The 14,281-nt window shown below is 39.3% G+C and overlaps 1 protein-coding gene across 9 annotated transcripts in view; it reads right to left on the bottom strand.

Moving 5' to 3' along the window:
* Positions 1-14,281, bottom strand: part of EBF1 (EBF transcription factor 1) — a 283,136-nt gene that overhangs the window by 22,707 nt on the left and 246,148 nt on the right. For all 9 annotated transcript variants that reach the window (XM_056348364.1, XM_056348365.1, XM_056348366.1 and 6 more), the window contains exon 11: positions 12,024-12,112. In XM_056348364.1, the coding sequence (XP_056204339.1) occupies positions 12,024-12,112 (89 nt within the window). The remainder of the gene's footprint in view (positions 1-12,023; positions 12,113-14,281) is intronic.

Raw genomic sequence — 14,281 nt, 5'->3', positions numbered from 1 at the left:
CCTCTGCTCTTCATAGTATTAACATTCCTATTTTTGAAAACAGCTGCAGATGAAAGTTGCAAGAGAAAAGAAGAAAATAAAAGAGTTATTACTCAAAGTCTTGTCATGACCATTTTATACCCATATATTTTTGGAAAATTGTCAAAGTCCCCTTATGGAAGGAGAAGAATGTTTTGAATTATTTGAAGGGTCTGGACTTAAGTAAACTTAAAAAGAATTTGGAAAAATGAGCAGAGACACTAAATTCTGAGACTGTCATTCAAAGATACTGCACAGGCTGGTTTAGAAGCTCTATTTTATAGATCATATTATTGTGCCCATTAGAAAAAAACCCTGGAATGCTGGGGATTAAAAAAAGACTAAATGTGGCTTGTGATTTTGTGTGTGGCACAATGTATCTGTATGAGTGAAAAACATTTTACTTGGCAAATAGACAGGCTGATACCTATTTTTTATAATTTATATACACAAAGACTTTCTAAACACAGGTCAATTTGTATCACTTTTAAATTGTTTTCCCATTAGGTCAAATCTAGAAGTTATTGGGTGGCATAATTCACTTGGCTTCATTTAAATCTATAGAGATATATAACTATGTTTGGTATTACAAAGCAAGAATGTTTGCTGAGTTAAATCAGCAGAGCCATCTAGCAATTAAAATGTAAATTGTACATACGTGGTTTGTCCATTTAATTTTCAGAGTTGGTTTTTATTAATGCATTTATCGATATAAATATCTAAATACGCCAACCTAGCTATGTTCTGTAAAAACCAAGTGTTCACCTATATGCAATTAAAGACCCATCCACATTTTCTTCTAATGAAGGGGAAAAAACCTCAACAAACCAAAACAAACAAAAAAACCTCCAGCATATCAGTAAGATTTGTGAAACTCACACTTTTCTGGATTGTACGCTTAAGGTAGGAAACGTTAGTAGTTAGAAATTGAGAGTTCATGTTACTTTTAATAGCAGGAGGAAAACTGAAAAATAAGACACATTAAAATTCTGACCTACACTGATATTCCACTCCGTGCTGCGGAGAGTGAGTGCATAAAAACGTTGAAATAGAGACTGGAATAACGTTGGTAGGTTTTAGTATTACAGTTAAAACACTGCTCAGTCATAACCCCTACAAATGACTACTTTCACTTACATTTTATCATCGGTATAATTAAAAGAAGTCTCTTGAAAGGGGCATTCTCATTACAACGAAGGACCACTTCAGACCCAATTGAAATGAAAAGACAGACCATAGATTAGATGTAGATACCAAGTGGTAATTTCTAGGGAAGCATAAAATGCCAAATGTGTAACAACTGTATTTTATAACTATGTGTTCAAAGGACTTACAGTATTTTATTGTACAAAGAGGCTTTGGCTCAGAAAGACTACTCCAATGAAATGCCTCCTAGAATATATTCTAAAATATTTTCAGCTTTATCAGAAACACAAGATATTTTATTCCTGATATTATTATTTTTAATTTACAGCCTTAAAAATTCAGCTGAAGTTATCCAAAGCAGGTGTAGATGTTGAATAACCATGTAATTAATAAACTAAATTTATCCAACATTTCACCGAGATAACACTACCCTTCTGTGTACACCTTCACAGTGTAAAAGCAGGGGCACCACTTTACACAATCCAGGGCTCCTCTTCCAGTGGTGAGTGAAGAGATCACCACTGTCACTCGCCAACAGATTTTATGGAAGTGCTTCAAAACTCGCCACTGATTTTTCAAAATGTATCAATATTTCAGTAACTTTTTTGATTATAAAAAAACTCTTAGCTCTCACTAGTTTAAAGCTGAAAAAAAAGGCAATTCATATTATTAAAATATTAGTATTATTTCCTATTGATTAAAAAATACTTTTACACACATTTCACTTGTCAGAAGATCATCTCTGGAAAAATTAACCACCTCTATTCTGTAAAATGTTAGGAGTTCCAGACAAGATGCTATGTCCAGATGAAATTATAAATATAGCATTATTACTAAAGACGCTTAGGTCATTCTAAAGAACAAAATTTAACAGAGTCAAATTCCAAAATTTCTGTCTCTTAGATCTCCCATAATATATGAACAAAATATGTGTTACACATATGTGGCACTGCTTTAAAAAAATGCTTCTGTGTTTTGTTTTCATTCTCCACTCAGCAAGCATATCATTTGTCATCTATAGCCACAAATATATTCCAAGAGATTCTTTAAAATAAATCCAAAATGCATATCCGTGTTTATACAAGTAGCATAAGATTGCATGCTATTGTACTTAGAGGACATTTAAGTCCAGTTGAGTTATATCAACATAAGTTACATGATTGACTTTTACAACAGAAAGAAAAGGTTGTACTCAAACAACTGTTATTGCCTCAATGGAAAAAAAAAATCAATGAAAGTAAAATGAACAAGAGATTTTGTCAGAGTTGCAGTTAATACTACTGAAGAGCTATGGATATTAAAAGGTCAACAAATAAATTAGTCCAAGTGTTATGAAATGAATGATTTGGCTTATAATTGTATTGAGTGCAAATTGTTCACTGCCTATTAGACCAGGTAATTTTTAACCATGGTGCCTCAATTACTGTTCCATAAGCAATAATACAGTTGTAAGAGCCACTGGTTCGATCGAGTGACCTATGAGACGCGCCAGGACAGCTGACTTTGCTATGATGGATCACTGAGCCTGATCTCCAAATGGTGCCAAACCTTCCTTTCCTGTGAGGAGATCTCATAAAAGAAACATTACTGCTTGATTCATTTTACCAAAATGTTTGAGTTTTCTAGTGTCAGCAGTTGGGTATAGATTGTGAAGCTCTGTATTTCTTAGAAGAATTACGACAACAGGCATCCTATTGCTTCCAGCACTCTCTGCTAAATGGCATCATGATGGTTAGGAGGATGCTTTTTCTGCTACTCAATTGGACTGTGTTGTGCGAAATACACAGCAATCATATTTTACATCACCACGTAAACCCCTGCATAACACCTAAAACTGGGCTAGAAATGGAAACCGTAGGTGAGATTATAGACATTACTTCACACTTTTGCAATGCCCTGCATTCAAAGATCTCAAAGCACCACTTTAATGGGAACAAATTAAACTTCACAACATACTTTCTAGGAAAATATTCTCTCTCCCCCATCTTCATCAGAGACAGGCCTTAAAGTGTAGCTGTTTGGCTTAAGTCACAATGGTCTACGGTTACAACCAAGGCAAGTTTTGTAGGGTGAGGTAATATCTTTTATTGGACCCACTGATAACAGGCAAGAAAAGGTGCAGTCAGCATGCAGGAGGCAAGGCTCGGGTGTCCAAAAGCTTCTCTGCTTTTTTCCAGTTATATCAGTTAGTCTAATAGAAGACCTTACCACTCCCTACAAATCCTGATAGCCTTGAACAGGGAAAAGAAATTGATCTGATACTGCTTTCACGATATGAAGTAACATACATGGCGCTTCACGAGAAGGAAAAGCAGCAGCTGCGTTTCCCCATTGCTCCTAAGGGAATGGTGTTCCCTGCAAGCCAGGGCTCAAAATACGGCCAGAAAGGTCTCACCACACTTCCCACAGGACTGGGCCTTCAAGGGCTGTAGCTCCGCAGTAACTACGCCTATCTGCTCTCTGCCCATACATAAACCAAACTGAAGATGCAAATGCAAATCCTGAAATATCAAATAATCGGTGCAGAAGAAACCACAATAATAAAAGCCTAATTAGAATAGATTGTACCACATACAACCAAATGCTGTTTATACTGTCAGTCTGCTATATTTTTGATAAATCACTACATTCAAACAGTCTGTTGGGAGGGTGATTTTCCATTTCATCTCTCCATTGAGCAAAAAAGTGCCATGTGACTGGAGTCTGGATTTCAATTTCACCAGCATACAGTTGAACTGAATATTATTTGGCACAATACAGTGTACAACTGAGCCACTAAATGGCTGATTTACTAAATTATTATTAGATGAGCTCTTGCTGTTCCAAGTGAAAGTGCAGTCACTGTCTCTCTTCATGGTGTGTTCAAATTGTTCTGTGTTTAAATATTCAGCATGAGGCTAATGTGAACTGATGAACTGAGACTACAAACACTCACTTTCAATACAGACAGAGAGACAGAGATGCAACGTATCATGTGGCCTGCAGAGGTGAAAATGATTTATATTTAAGGATGCTGCTGCCTACTTCCATTACGATAAGATATTCTTAATTAGCTTTGTGTTTGATTCAGGAGTTTGGAAATGTAGCTAAAACCTAGCCTCAAAACCAAACTAGCTGTGTAGCTACGGAGGGTTCTGAATCCTGGGGAAGTGGGACTTGAGCCTGGATCTCTGTCAATAAAGTGCATGAGCTGCCACCATAGTTTCACACATTACTACCTTTAGCATTTGAGTTGCAACTTAAAAGCATCACCTGCATTTCCACCCTCAGCATCAGAACTCCCAGAAAATGTAGAGGACTGACCATGTTGTGTAAAGCTATGACTTTTGGAGGCGAGGGAAGATAGGGAAAAAGGAAAATAATAATTTTTTTTTAAAAAAAAATAAAGATAAAAAAAAAAGAAACAATTTCTTTACTGCCACCTGCTGGAGCTGACAATAACCCTTTGTCCCACCGAAAGAACAAGCATCTTCACTGAGGACAGTTACGGCAAGCATTTAAAATACTGTGATCCCAGACACTTACAGTAGATTAGAATTTTTTATTGGTGCCGTGTTGCCATAACAACATAAAGACAGCAGATGACTTAAGCTAAGCTTGCAAAGCAAAAGGCTGCTCATCTGGCAGTTAAAATGAATACAGTTCACTTCACAAGTTCCCCATATGGACCCTTAGTGTATGGTAATGAGGATACCATATGGTGGGAGAAAATGCACAGAGAACAATTGTGCTCTGCTGGATGAGTGAAGTGAGCAGGAAGTTATGAGGAAACGCAGGAGAGAAATTTGTGCGTGTGTTCTCTAACTCAAGGGTTTCTTTCAGAGGGGGGTTCTCTCTCTCCTTAATCTTCTTCTTAATATATACATGCACAGAAATGACAGAGAAACATCTTGTACGTTTTGCAACATCATTCATCATAAACTGTCAGCTATGTTTGTAAATCAGCTTGGTAAGATCTTAGAAATTTGTAATTCTTAAAAGGTAAAAGTGCTAAGTTTTTAGATGAAGTGCAGGAAAATTTAAGCACTTCTGACAAGTAGAAACATTAGTGGTAATCATTTTAAAAATGCTTGCATCTTTCTGCCTGCATGTTTAGCTGTAAATAATGCCGCAATGAATAAAAGCTTTAAAAAGGGGAGGGGATGATGAAATGGAATAAATATTTTTTATTTTATTTCCAAAAGGATAAAAAGTAATAGGTGATCAGAACCATATGCATGCAAGATTCTGCTGTAAATGTACATATGCTATACAGTAAGCTGTACTAACCAGATCCTAAACCTGGTAAGACAGCTTGCTAAAGGCTGCAAAGTCAATTTTGTACTACACATGCTTCATAAAAGATGAATATAAATGCATTAGTTAGACACGGTGAGCTAAATTAGAAGGTCAGGCAGGGCTGGAAGGGCTGAAATATCACACAACCAATGACTGTAATTACTCTTTTTTTAAGTCTATTAAGTGGTGTTGTTCTATCAAGGCTCAGGGGTATAGGACATGAAGTACAAGATAAAGTAATGTGTATTTATTACTCCCACGGGATCAATTTACTAGATATTTTCAGCTCCGTGGAGCAAAATACACAAATGCAGCCTTTGTTACTTTCTTCAAACTGTGGCTTTTTCCTTCAGAAGCTCTGCTCCTCCAAAGGACCATGTTTACCTGCTTGGTACCTTCCTGGAACCCTCAGTTAATTGTTGTATTTAAAAACAATAACAATAAGGATACAGGAAGAGAGAAACGTGGGGATCCCTCTTACAGGATGTTCAAACAAGTGGTTCAAGTTGCTCAGACGGAATGTGCAGACTAGAAAATCCAATCCCAGGCATGATTTTTACCCCAAGGCAAAGCAGAAATCAGGAACAAAGAATGGCACAGAGCTCCTTGTCATCATGTTAGCCCTGATCTATTAAAAGTTTTGTCATAGATTCTAAATTACACCATCTGCTCTAATCATTTGCTGAGTAAATGCTGACCCACTTATAAAGAAAATTCACTGAAATGTGTATGCACGCCGTTGACCTTCAGAAAGGAAAGGGCTCCTTGCCAGCCATTTGTATGTGGCTCTGCCCTTCAGCGAGCAGCGTGGCTCGGTCTCTCAGCTCGCTCTCATTTCAGAATCTTTGCATATTCCCAGACATACCTCTGACCTGCACCACACCATAAAGGTGATACTTTCATAGCCGCTTCAGGCATCTTGGTCATCTTCCTCTCAATAGTTTTGAATCTCTCTCCCTGAACGTTTTCAGTAGGATAAATTCAAAACCAAACTTCCAAAAAACCTAAACAAGTCCCTCAACCAACTAAATGCCCAAATTGGTAGGAAATGAAAAAAACCCAACTGTTAAGGGTTCAATACCAACCTGAACTCTGGTCTCACATTCTTATGAATTTTACAGTACAGTGTAAAAACCACCAAGCATATCTCATGCCCTCCTTGCTATACAGATGAAGTCCAACAGCTCCTCTCCACATGCTCTCCCTTCCTGCTCATAGTCTTAGTATAGAATATACTAGGTATAGAAGTCTTCTATAGTCTTAGTATAGAATATACTTAGTATAGAAGTCTTCTAACAGCCCTCTTGTTGCACTGGGTGGGAAAAAAAAACCCAAAATATGTGTTTTCATAGCTGAAAGTTACTAACTTAAGTTAAAATGCAGTATCTTGAGTTAGCAGATGGAGATCCATTCTGGAATTTCCATCGGCTGTGTCTGAAGCAGCAAACCTGAGTTGCCCTGACTTCATTGCTCTTCAAAACTCTGCTAGCAAGCCTGGGCCAACCCACCCACATTTAGTGACAACCTTCATTTGCAATATAAACAATATCCATGTCATGATGGATAAAGGGCAGATCTGTGGGATTTCACTATGGAAAAAGACAACTGTTTTTGCCAGCCACTGGTTCCCAATAACCACCTGTCCTCTATGAGTGTCTTAAATGCGGAGGTGGGGATATGTCTGGCGTGTTGTGTGTGTTGTGTATCTAACGAGTGACCAGAGAAAGGAGCTAAAGGGAAGGTGGAACCTGGTTATGTGTGCTGTCTGCTCAGCAGGGAGGCATGTGAGAGACAGAGACATGCTCCACCTTCATCTGCGTGAAGAGAAACCAAAAGTAAAGGTCCCTTTCAGGATAAGGGGTGTCCTAGACAGAGCATTTAAGCAACAGACTGGGAGGAAGAGGACATCAGATCATGGAGGGGGCTGATGCAATGACTTGCTTCTCAACAGAGTGAACAATCTTGCGCTTAATTTAAATACAAGTGATGAGTTGTAAGAGTGGTGGAAATGGCAAACAAATTCTAGGAAATTGCATATAAAGAGGAATCGTTGTTATTAAATCATTTAGGATGGATGTGTTTCAAATCTAGCTCACAGTTGAAACTGTTTTACAGCTATAGCTGTGGAGTTTTAACAAAATTGCAGAATCACAATGTATCTGCCAGGGATTTATTTTAAGGATTGTAGGGCAGTTACATGAATGAACCTCAGTAGACTCAACATGTTGTTGTGATCTGAACTCTTTAGTGATTTCCACTGCAGTTATGTATGCAAAAACCAGCAACACATGTATATTTGTGTGCACATATACAAACACATGAGACGGGGAAATTGCACACACATGTGCAGGCTTATTCCCCAGCTCCACAGGCAGGCTTTCTACAGACTGCTTCTACAGGACAACAGTATGATTTCTTAACATTAGCATCATGGTATTTCTTTTCACTTCTCCCCAGAGATCTCTTGTTTCCTCTGATCTGCCTCCTGTCTGTATTAGAAAGGAAAGACTATACTGCCCAGCACACTCCTGGTACTTGATCTCACTCCAAGCTTTGGGTGCTAATCCCACCACCTCTGTACTGCCTGTCTCTCATCGTGGTGCATGTGTTTCTGCGTGTGTGTGTATGTACAGACATGCACATCTGCTAGTCACAGCCCGACACTGGCTGCTTTCCCTGACCTGCTCTGTACAAGAAGGGAACACAACTCTGGCCCATAGCTAGCTCCATAGCCCAGCTGCCAACATCAGCTCCCACTCTTTTTTCTCCAGAAACTATATATTGCATTTTTACTTTAAACACATCAACTGTTGGTCTAGCAGTCCAAAGACCCTAGTTCCCAGGTGCTCCTGTTCTCCCCACTGTGGAAGAACATTCTCTGCTGGAATTTGGCTACTGAAGCACTGGGAGACAGAAAAAAAATAATCAAAATCTCACTTTTTTTCTTTGCCTACTTCCAGCAGATAGCTGGAACATTTCAAAAAATTCATCCCAAGCATGAGCAATGAACACTTCTGAAACCAGTCATTCTAAACTAGTGGAGATTAAACTTCTCAAATAGCCTCAATGGTTTTAGAAATGCCTGTTGACACAGATATGGCTGTTACCTTCTCAGCTCATGGGCGTAAAGCATGTGCTAACTCACCTGATGGTCTCAGCAATTCACCTTGACTACAGGGATAAGTCACACAGCAGAATGTTCTTGGTCCATGGGAAGGACTGCATGCCCTTATGAACACAAAATTTATAACCATTGCTGCTTCTTGAAAGATCTCTAATTCATCAGTAGGTTTCAATGGAATAACGGCCACAAACCCTAGCAGCATTTACAGAAATGTGTTTTGTTTTATTTATTTAATGCATAATACAAGCTTTTTAATGAACAGAAAGTTACGATGAACTGGCAGGACAATGGGGGAAATGGAGGCAAGGATACTGAAAGCTTTAACCACTGCCCTTCTCTCTGCTGTCTCTCTGTCTCTGCTACATTTGCCCTCTCTGCCCGTGGTTCCACTGTGGAAGCCATATGGCTTCCAACTCTCTTCTAAGTAGCCACTGAGAATTGTCTATAGTGGAATACTGCCAAAGCCCTTCCTGGTTTAATGACATGGGGAAGAGCGCTGCTCACCCAGCACAGAGACTCACTGCGTCCTTGATTATGATCCTGGAGCCAGCAAGCGATGCTGGGAATTGAACCATCAGTGCCTCAAATACAGAAGTCGACATGTGCCAACCCCTGCTGCATTCAGCCTCTGTGCGTGGCATATTAATGAGTCCTGAACTTGAGGTCCAACCTTCAAGCTTGCACAGAAGGAATTACCCAAAGACAAAAAGTTAAAAAAAAAAAAAAAGATCCTCTTCATCCTGTTTCCCTCTAACCTTGCACAGTGATACCAGCTTCTTCCCTGAGTTTGTTCTTTCCTTAAACTGTAACTTTTTTTTTTTTAGGCCATCAAATCATACCTCTGCATATATAACCACAATTTCCCTTGATTTAAAGATTTAAAAAAACAACTTGAAAAGATACTCAGAATAAACACATTAAGCAAAGAGGGTATATGAGGGGACAGATGACTTGGTACTAACCCTCACTGTCATACTCTATCCATAAATACCTGCTAAATGTTGGAATCAGGACATGGAGCTAGATGGAGCCTTCTGCTGTTTTTGTGTCCCGTGACACTAGATAGCAGGAGTGTGTGGTTATCAGTGTGGTAACAGCCTCAGTCTAAATGGGAAAGAGGAAGGTGCTCAGCCTGATGGCTGCATTCCCATATCAGCACAAAAGAGCATCGCTGGGGTCCCCCTCAGTGCCACAGGTGTCAGAACGGCACCCCAATACCTCCAGAAGCTGGTGATGTACTATAGCCCCCAGCTGCGCAACCCAATTTGGAATTGCTCAGTCTTACTTTACTTCAATCTCTTGATTTGGAGGCAAGCACAGCCATCTACTAATCAGCTGAAACTTTGGGTTCAGGGAAGTTTTGCAGTGTTTCTTTTGGGCTTTGCGAATGCCTAATGCATAGTGAAGGCTGGCCTCTATTTTCTGAGAAACAGGTTTTATCCCCCCAAAAAATATCTGCACATTTGGTAGCAGAGGCACGATGCAGATGAAAGAGCCCCTACATAAGGATGCTCTCTTTCTTTGGAAAGGGTTGCATCTCTGGAGGGAAATTTGACAACCTATGAAAGCTGTGTCCTGCTGCAAATCTATCCAAAAGTCAAAGAAAGGGACAGCTTGTAGATAGTGAACAGAGCCAATGTAAAATGTAACTCTCCAGGACAGCATGTTTCACTGGTGGTAAGAGGGAAGGACAACACATCATTGACCCTAAAACCACAGCCTACAGCCTTCCTAGGCAAAGATAAAAGGCTTAACAAGCCTGTAAAAATATCACATACTGAATTTTATTTGTCAAGATATAAAACAAAGGAAGTTACGGTGTTCATGAAATCTTCTCACCTTTAAGACACTAGAAATTTAACTAATCAAAGCCCACAACAATCCCTGATGAAAGTCTATTGATGGCCAAGGAAGCTACAGAAGAAAGGTCACAAGATTTACCCCACCACAAAGGCTATACTGGATGTGCATCATTCGAGGGATCTGGCCTAAGGCATCAAACCCAATTTGTTCTGCGTCTCAGGTCTGAAAATTCCTATCTTCCTTTCCATCAGTCAAAGGCAGTGGTCTTCAAATAACACACACTTGGCCTATTTGATTCTCCAGCTCACTTAGTAACAGCCATGATGCTATAGTAGATAAAACACATGGTGGAAGTTGGTCACATAAAATAATTTATGTTGGAAAAGACCTTTGAGATCATCAAGTCCAACCGATAACCCTGGACTATCAAGTCCATCACTAAACCATGTCCCTAAGCACCACATCTATGTGGTTTTTAAGCACCTCCAGGAATGGTGGTTCCACCACCTCCCTGGGCAGCCTGTTCCAATGTTTCACCACCCTTTCAGTGATTTTTTTTTTTTTTTTCCCCCAATATCCAATCTAAACCTCCCCTGGCATAACTTGAGGCCATTTCCTCCTGTCCTGTTGCTTGTTAATTAGAAGAGACTGATCCCCACCTACCTACAGCCTCCTTCCCAGCAGCTGTAGAGAGCAATAAAATCCCCCCAGGTCTCCTCCTCTCCAGACTAAATGACCTTAAAGTTCCTCATAAGACTTGTTCTCTAGACCCTTCACCAGCTTCGCTGCCCTAAAAACAAAGGCAAGGTGTACGTGCCCTAAATGCACAGACAGCGACTCCAGCTCATGCATGCTATTGCTCAGGGTTCCTGTGGAAATCACAACACTTTTTCAAATGCCCCACCTCTTTCTCCAGTATATCACAAAATTCACCACAAATTCTCACCAGAGAAAGTACAGTATGGCAAGGTAGCAAGAACAGATGTGAGTGCAGACCCAGACAGCCTTTTCACAGTACAAGACAGCAGTACTAGAAGCCTATGTGAACTATTCTGTTTCTTCATCATCTTTTACTTGACAGAAATCAACAAAAAACTCTCACTAATTTTTCTGGGAACAAACACCAAATCAATTCATTATGCATTGCTCTAATTATTTCAGCAATCCTGAAATAAAGCCATATATAATAATTAATATCCTAAACCAATACATGGTGCAACAGCAGCAGACACACGTTCCCTGAAGATCCAAATAACTTGATTTTATCAATGGTGAAGTTCTCAAAATTATACTGGCAAGTACTACTGTGATACCAAAACCAAGAAGAGTCATTCTTCTATGAATAAGCTGTTCAGGTTCCAAAATACCAACCGAAAATGTGTTCTTCGTTAAGTATTTCAGAACACAGAGTACGATTTGCTTTTAAGAAAGGCAACAGCTCTTTGAGTTAGCTGGGACTCAGAAAGTCACAGAAGTCTCATAAGCCTACAGTGACAGCGGCTGATTGGGCTTTATTGGTCATGCCTCTGTCTCAGCTCATCCGCATTGGGTACCAAACCGGGACCGTTACATTTACAGATTCTTCCACTTTCAAACAAAAACATGCAGCAATCAGCTTTACCACATTTAAGAAAACAACAAACTTTGTACTGACCTTTGGCAAGCGTTCAGGGTCACCAGGGTGCCGGGGGATAACCTTCTGTAACCTTTGGAAACCATAGTCAATGGTGGGTTCGTTCAGAGCTGAAACAACGACAAACAACGTGATGTGACATACGCAGAGCAAGCAGGCGCCGCTGCACTGTAACAATTGGCAACACATTGCAAGACCAAGGAAGGATCCCAGCAAAATCCCCTTTTACTGAAATTGGCACTGACTACCAAGTCTTGGTTCAAACACTGTTTGAGGTTGGTTCAAACAGCAACGCAAACCTTCCCACTTGAGTTCCTAAGTCAAGGTAACTGGAAAAACCGGGGAGGCTGCATACATCTTCTAAAGAGGAAGCAATTATTACCTCTGAAAGCCATGGTGAAATTAATTTTATAAATACTTTGCACCTTATGTTTTCTGCTGGATTTTTCCTGCTTTCGTATTACGAGGAAGGTCCTTTGTGATTGGAAGACAAAAGAAGTAACTATTAGGGAGTCTCTCTTGTTCCAGATTCTATTATGCATTTAATACGTTCCATGTGCAATGATCACATATAATTTTGTTGTGAGCTACAGGCATTTGTCTTGGCAGAGGCTTTATTTTTTACTCATTGTCACCAACTTCAGCAGCCCAGCTCGGGCTCTGATCAGCACTAAACTGATCCAAAAGATTTAATGAATTTAAGAAAGAAAAAAAAAAGTATGTTTTTAGTTCATCTTTCCCCAGTCCTTGTTCAATAAAATGGAGGAGAGAAATGGTGGAAGTGGAACACTTTAATCTTCATGAAAATGCTGGTCTGTCTCCATTAATCGAAGCTCTGATTGTGCCAAGCCTTTAAGCACATGCTTATCTGTAAGCACATACTTAAACCCATTGCTTTCAGCAAAGCAAATTTGAGCATATTATGTTTTTTATATGATTGCCTATAATTACAGAGGACTGCACTGAATGACCTCCTAGCTATATTTCTCGTCATATGATCACTTTAAAACTCAGATGTTAGTGAGACTCCAACATGTGCTTAAAATTTCCTAAGTGCTTTGGTGAACTGGAACAACAGTCAAGCATTCTCAAGCATCTCTAAACAACAGCGCATCTTGACTCTCCCATGCCAATAGAGATGATGAAATTTTCCACAGTAATTTGTTTGCAATTTTTTTGAGTTAAATGAAAAAATATTTATTTCCAATATGGATTTTTATATTTTCAGCTTTTTTTTTCAGTGGGAAGGAAATATATTTTTTTATTATTATTATTACTGGGTCACTTTAAAGTTTTTCTTGTTTTGTCTTAGCTTATTAATAGCAAAAATTATTTCTTGCACAAGGTCTGCCTACAAGATTATTATGAATATATCTTGCACCTTTATGATGGTTTTATTATGAACTCTATTACGTGGCTAGAATGATGCCATCTGATTCTTGCAAAGAGATTTAGCATTGAACTGTACCTCCCAGTCTCACTTGTGTCAGCACTCTCATGTGGCTCAATGATGCTTATCCCACAGCAAGTTGCACAACTCCATCAGTCTGATCAACGTGGCAATTTGTCCACACTTCCACCGTTTAAGTGAAGAGAATGTTTTTTCATACTCCTAATGTTCAAGGTCTTTAGCCAGACCACGTCATTATCATGAAAATAGTATCTAATCCCTGGTTGGTTTTTAATTAATTGGTGTTCTACAAACAATCCCACAAAACAGTCCAGTTTTTAAAGAAACTGTTCAATTTAAATTGTTATTTTCAAACAACATTTCCACAGCAGATGGTTCTATTGGCATCCAGTGTGTCAGATTTTTATATCCACCTGGACTTTCAGTACATCCCAACTCCGTAAGCAGGCCCGGCAATGCTACTGGAAATTGAGGCAGAAGGAAGGTGGTGTAGAAGAATCCAAGCCTACCCAAGAGCAGTGAAACAGCAGTGTGCGGCTGATGGCCACTGGCAGGAGAGGCACACAGCCCAGCAGAATCTCAACATCTAATATCAGAAAGGAATCTTCTGAGTATGTCCTGAAATTACCATTACAGTATTATGGTAACATCAGACTAGAAATCTTTCAGGATTTTACTTTCTGGGCGATTGTCAGAAATTTTCTATTGCCCCAGAGTTCATGGCATTCCTCTAGTCTCCTCTGGTTTTTTCATGCATTTCCTTTTATCAAGAATATCTGAATTCGGTATTTTATTTATGTTCATGTCATTGTATGGAAGGGGTGGGAATAAGGCTTTTGCCCTGCTTGTGCCCTTTTTGTTTTTTGGA

This window comes from Falco biarmicus, chromosome 8 (genome assembly GCF_023638135.1).
Source record: "Falco biarmicus isolate bFalBia1 chromosome 8, bFalBia1.pri, whole genome shotgun sequence".
Taxonomy (NCBI): Eukaryota; Metazoa; Chordata; class Aves; order Falconiformes; family Falconidae; genus Falco; species Falco biarmicus.
This window is presented reverse-complemented; position numbering and strand designations above follow the sequence as displayed.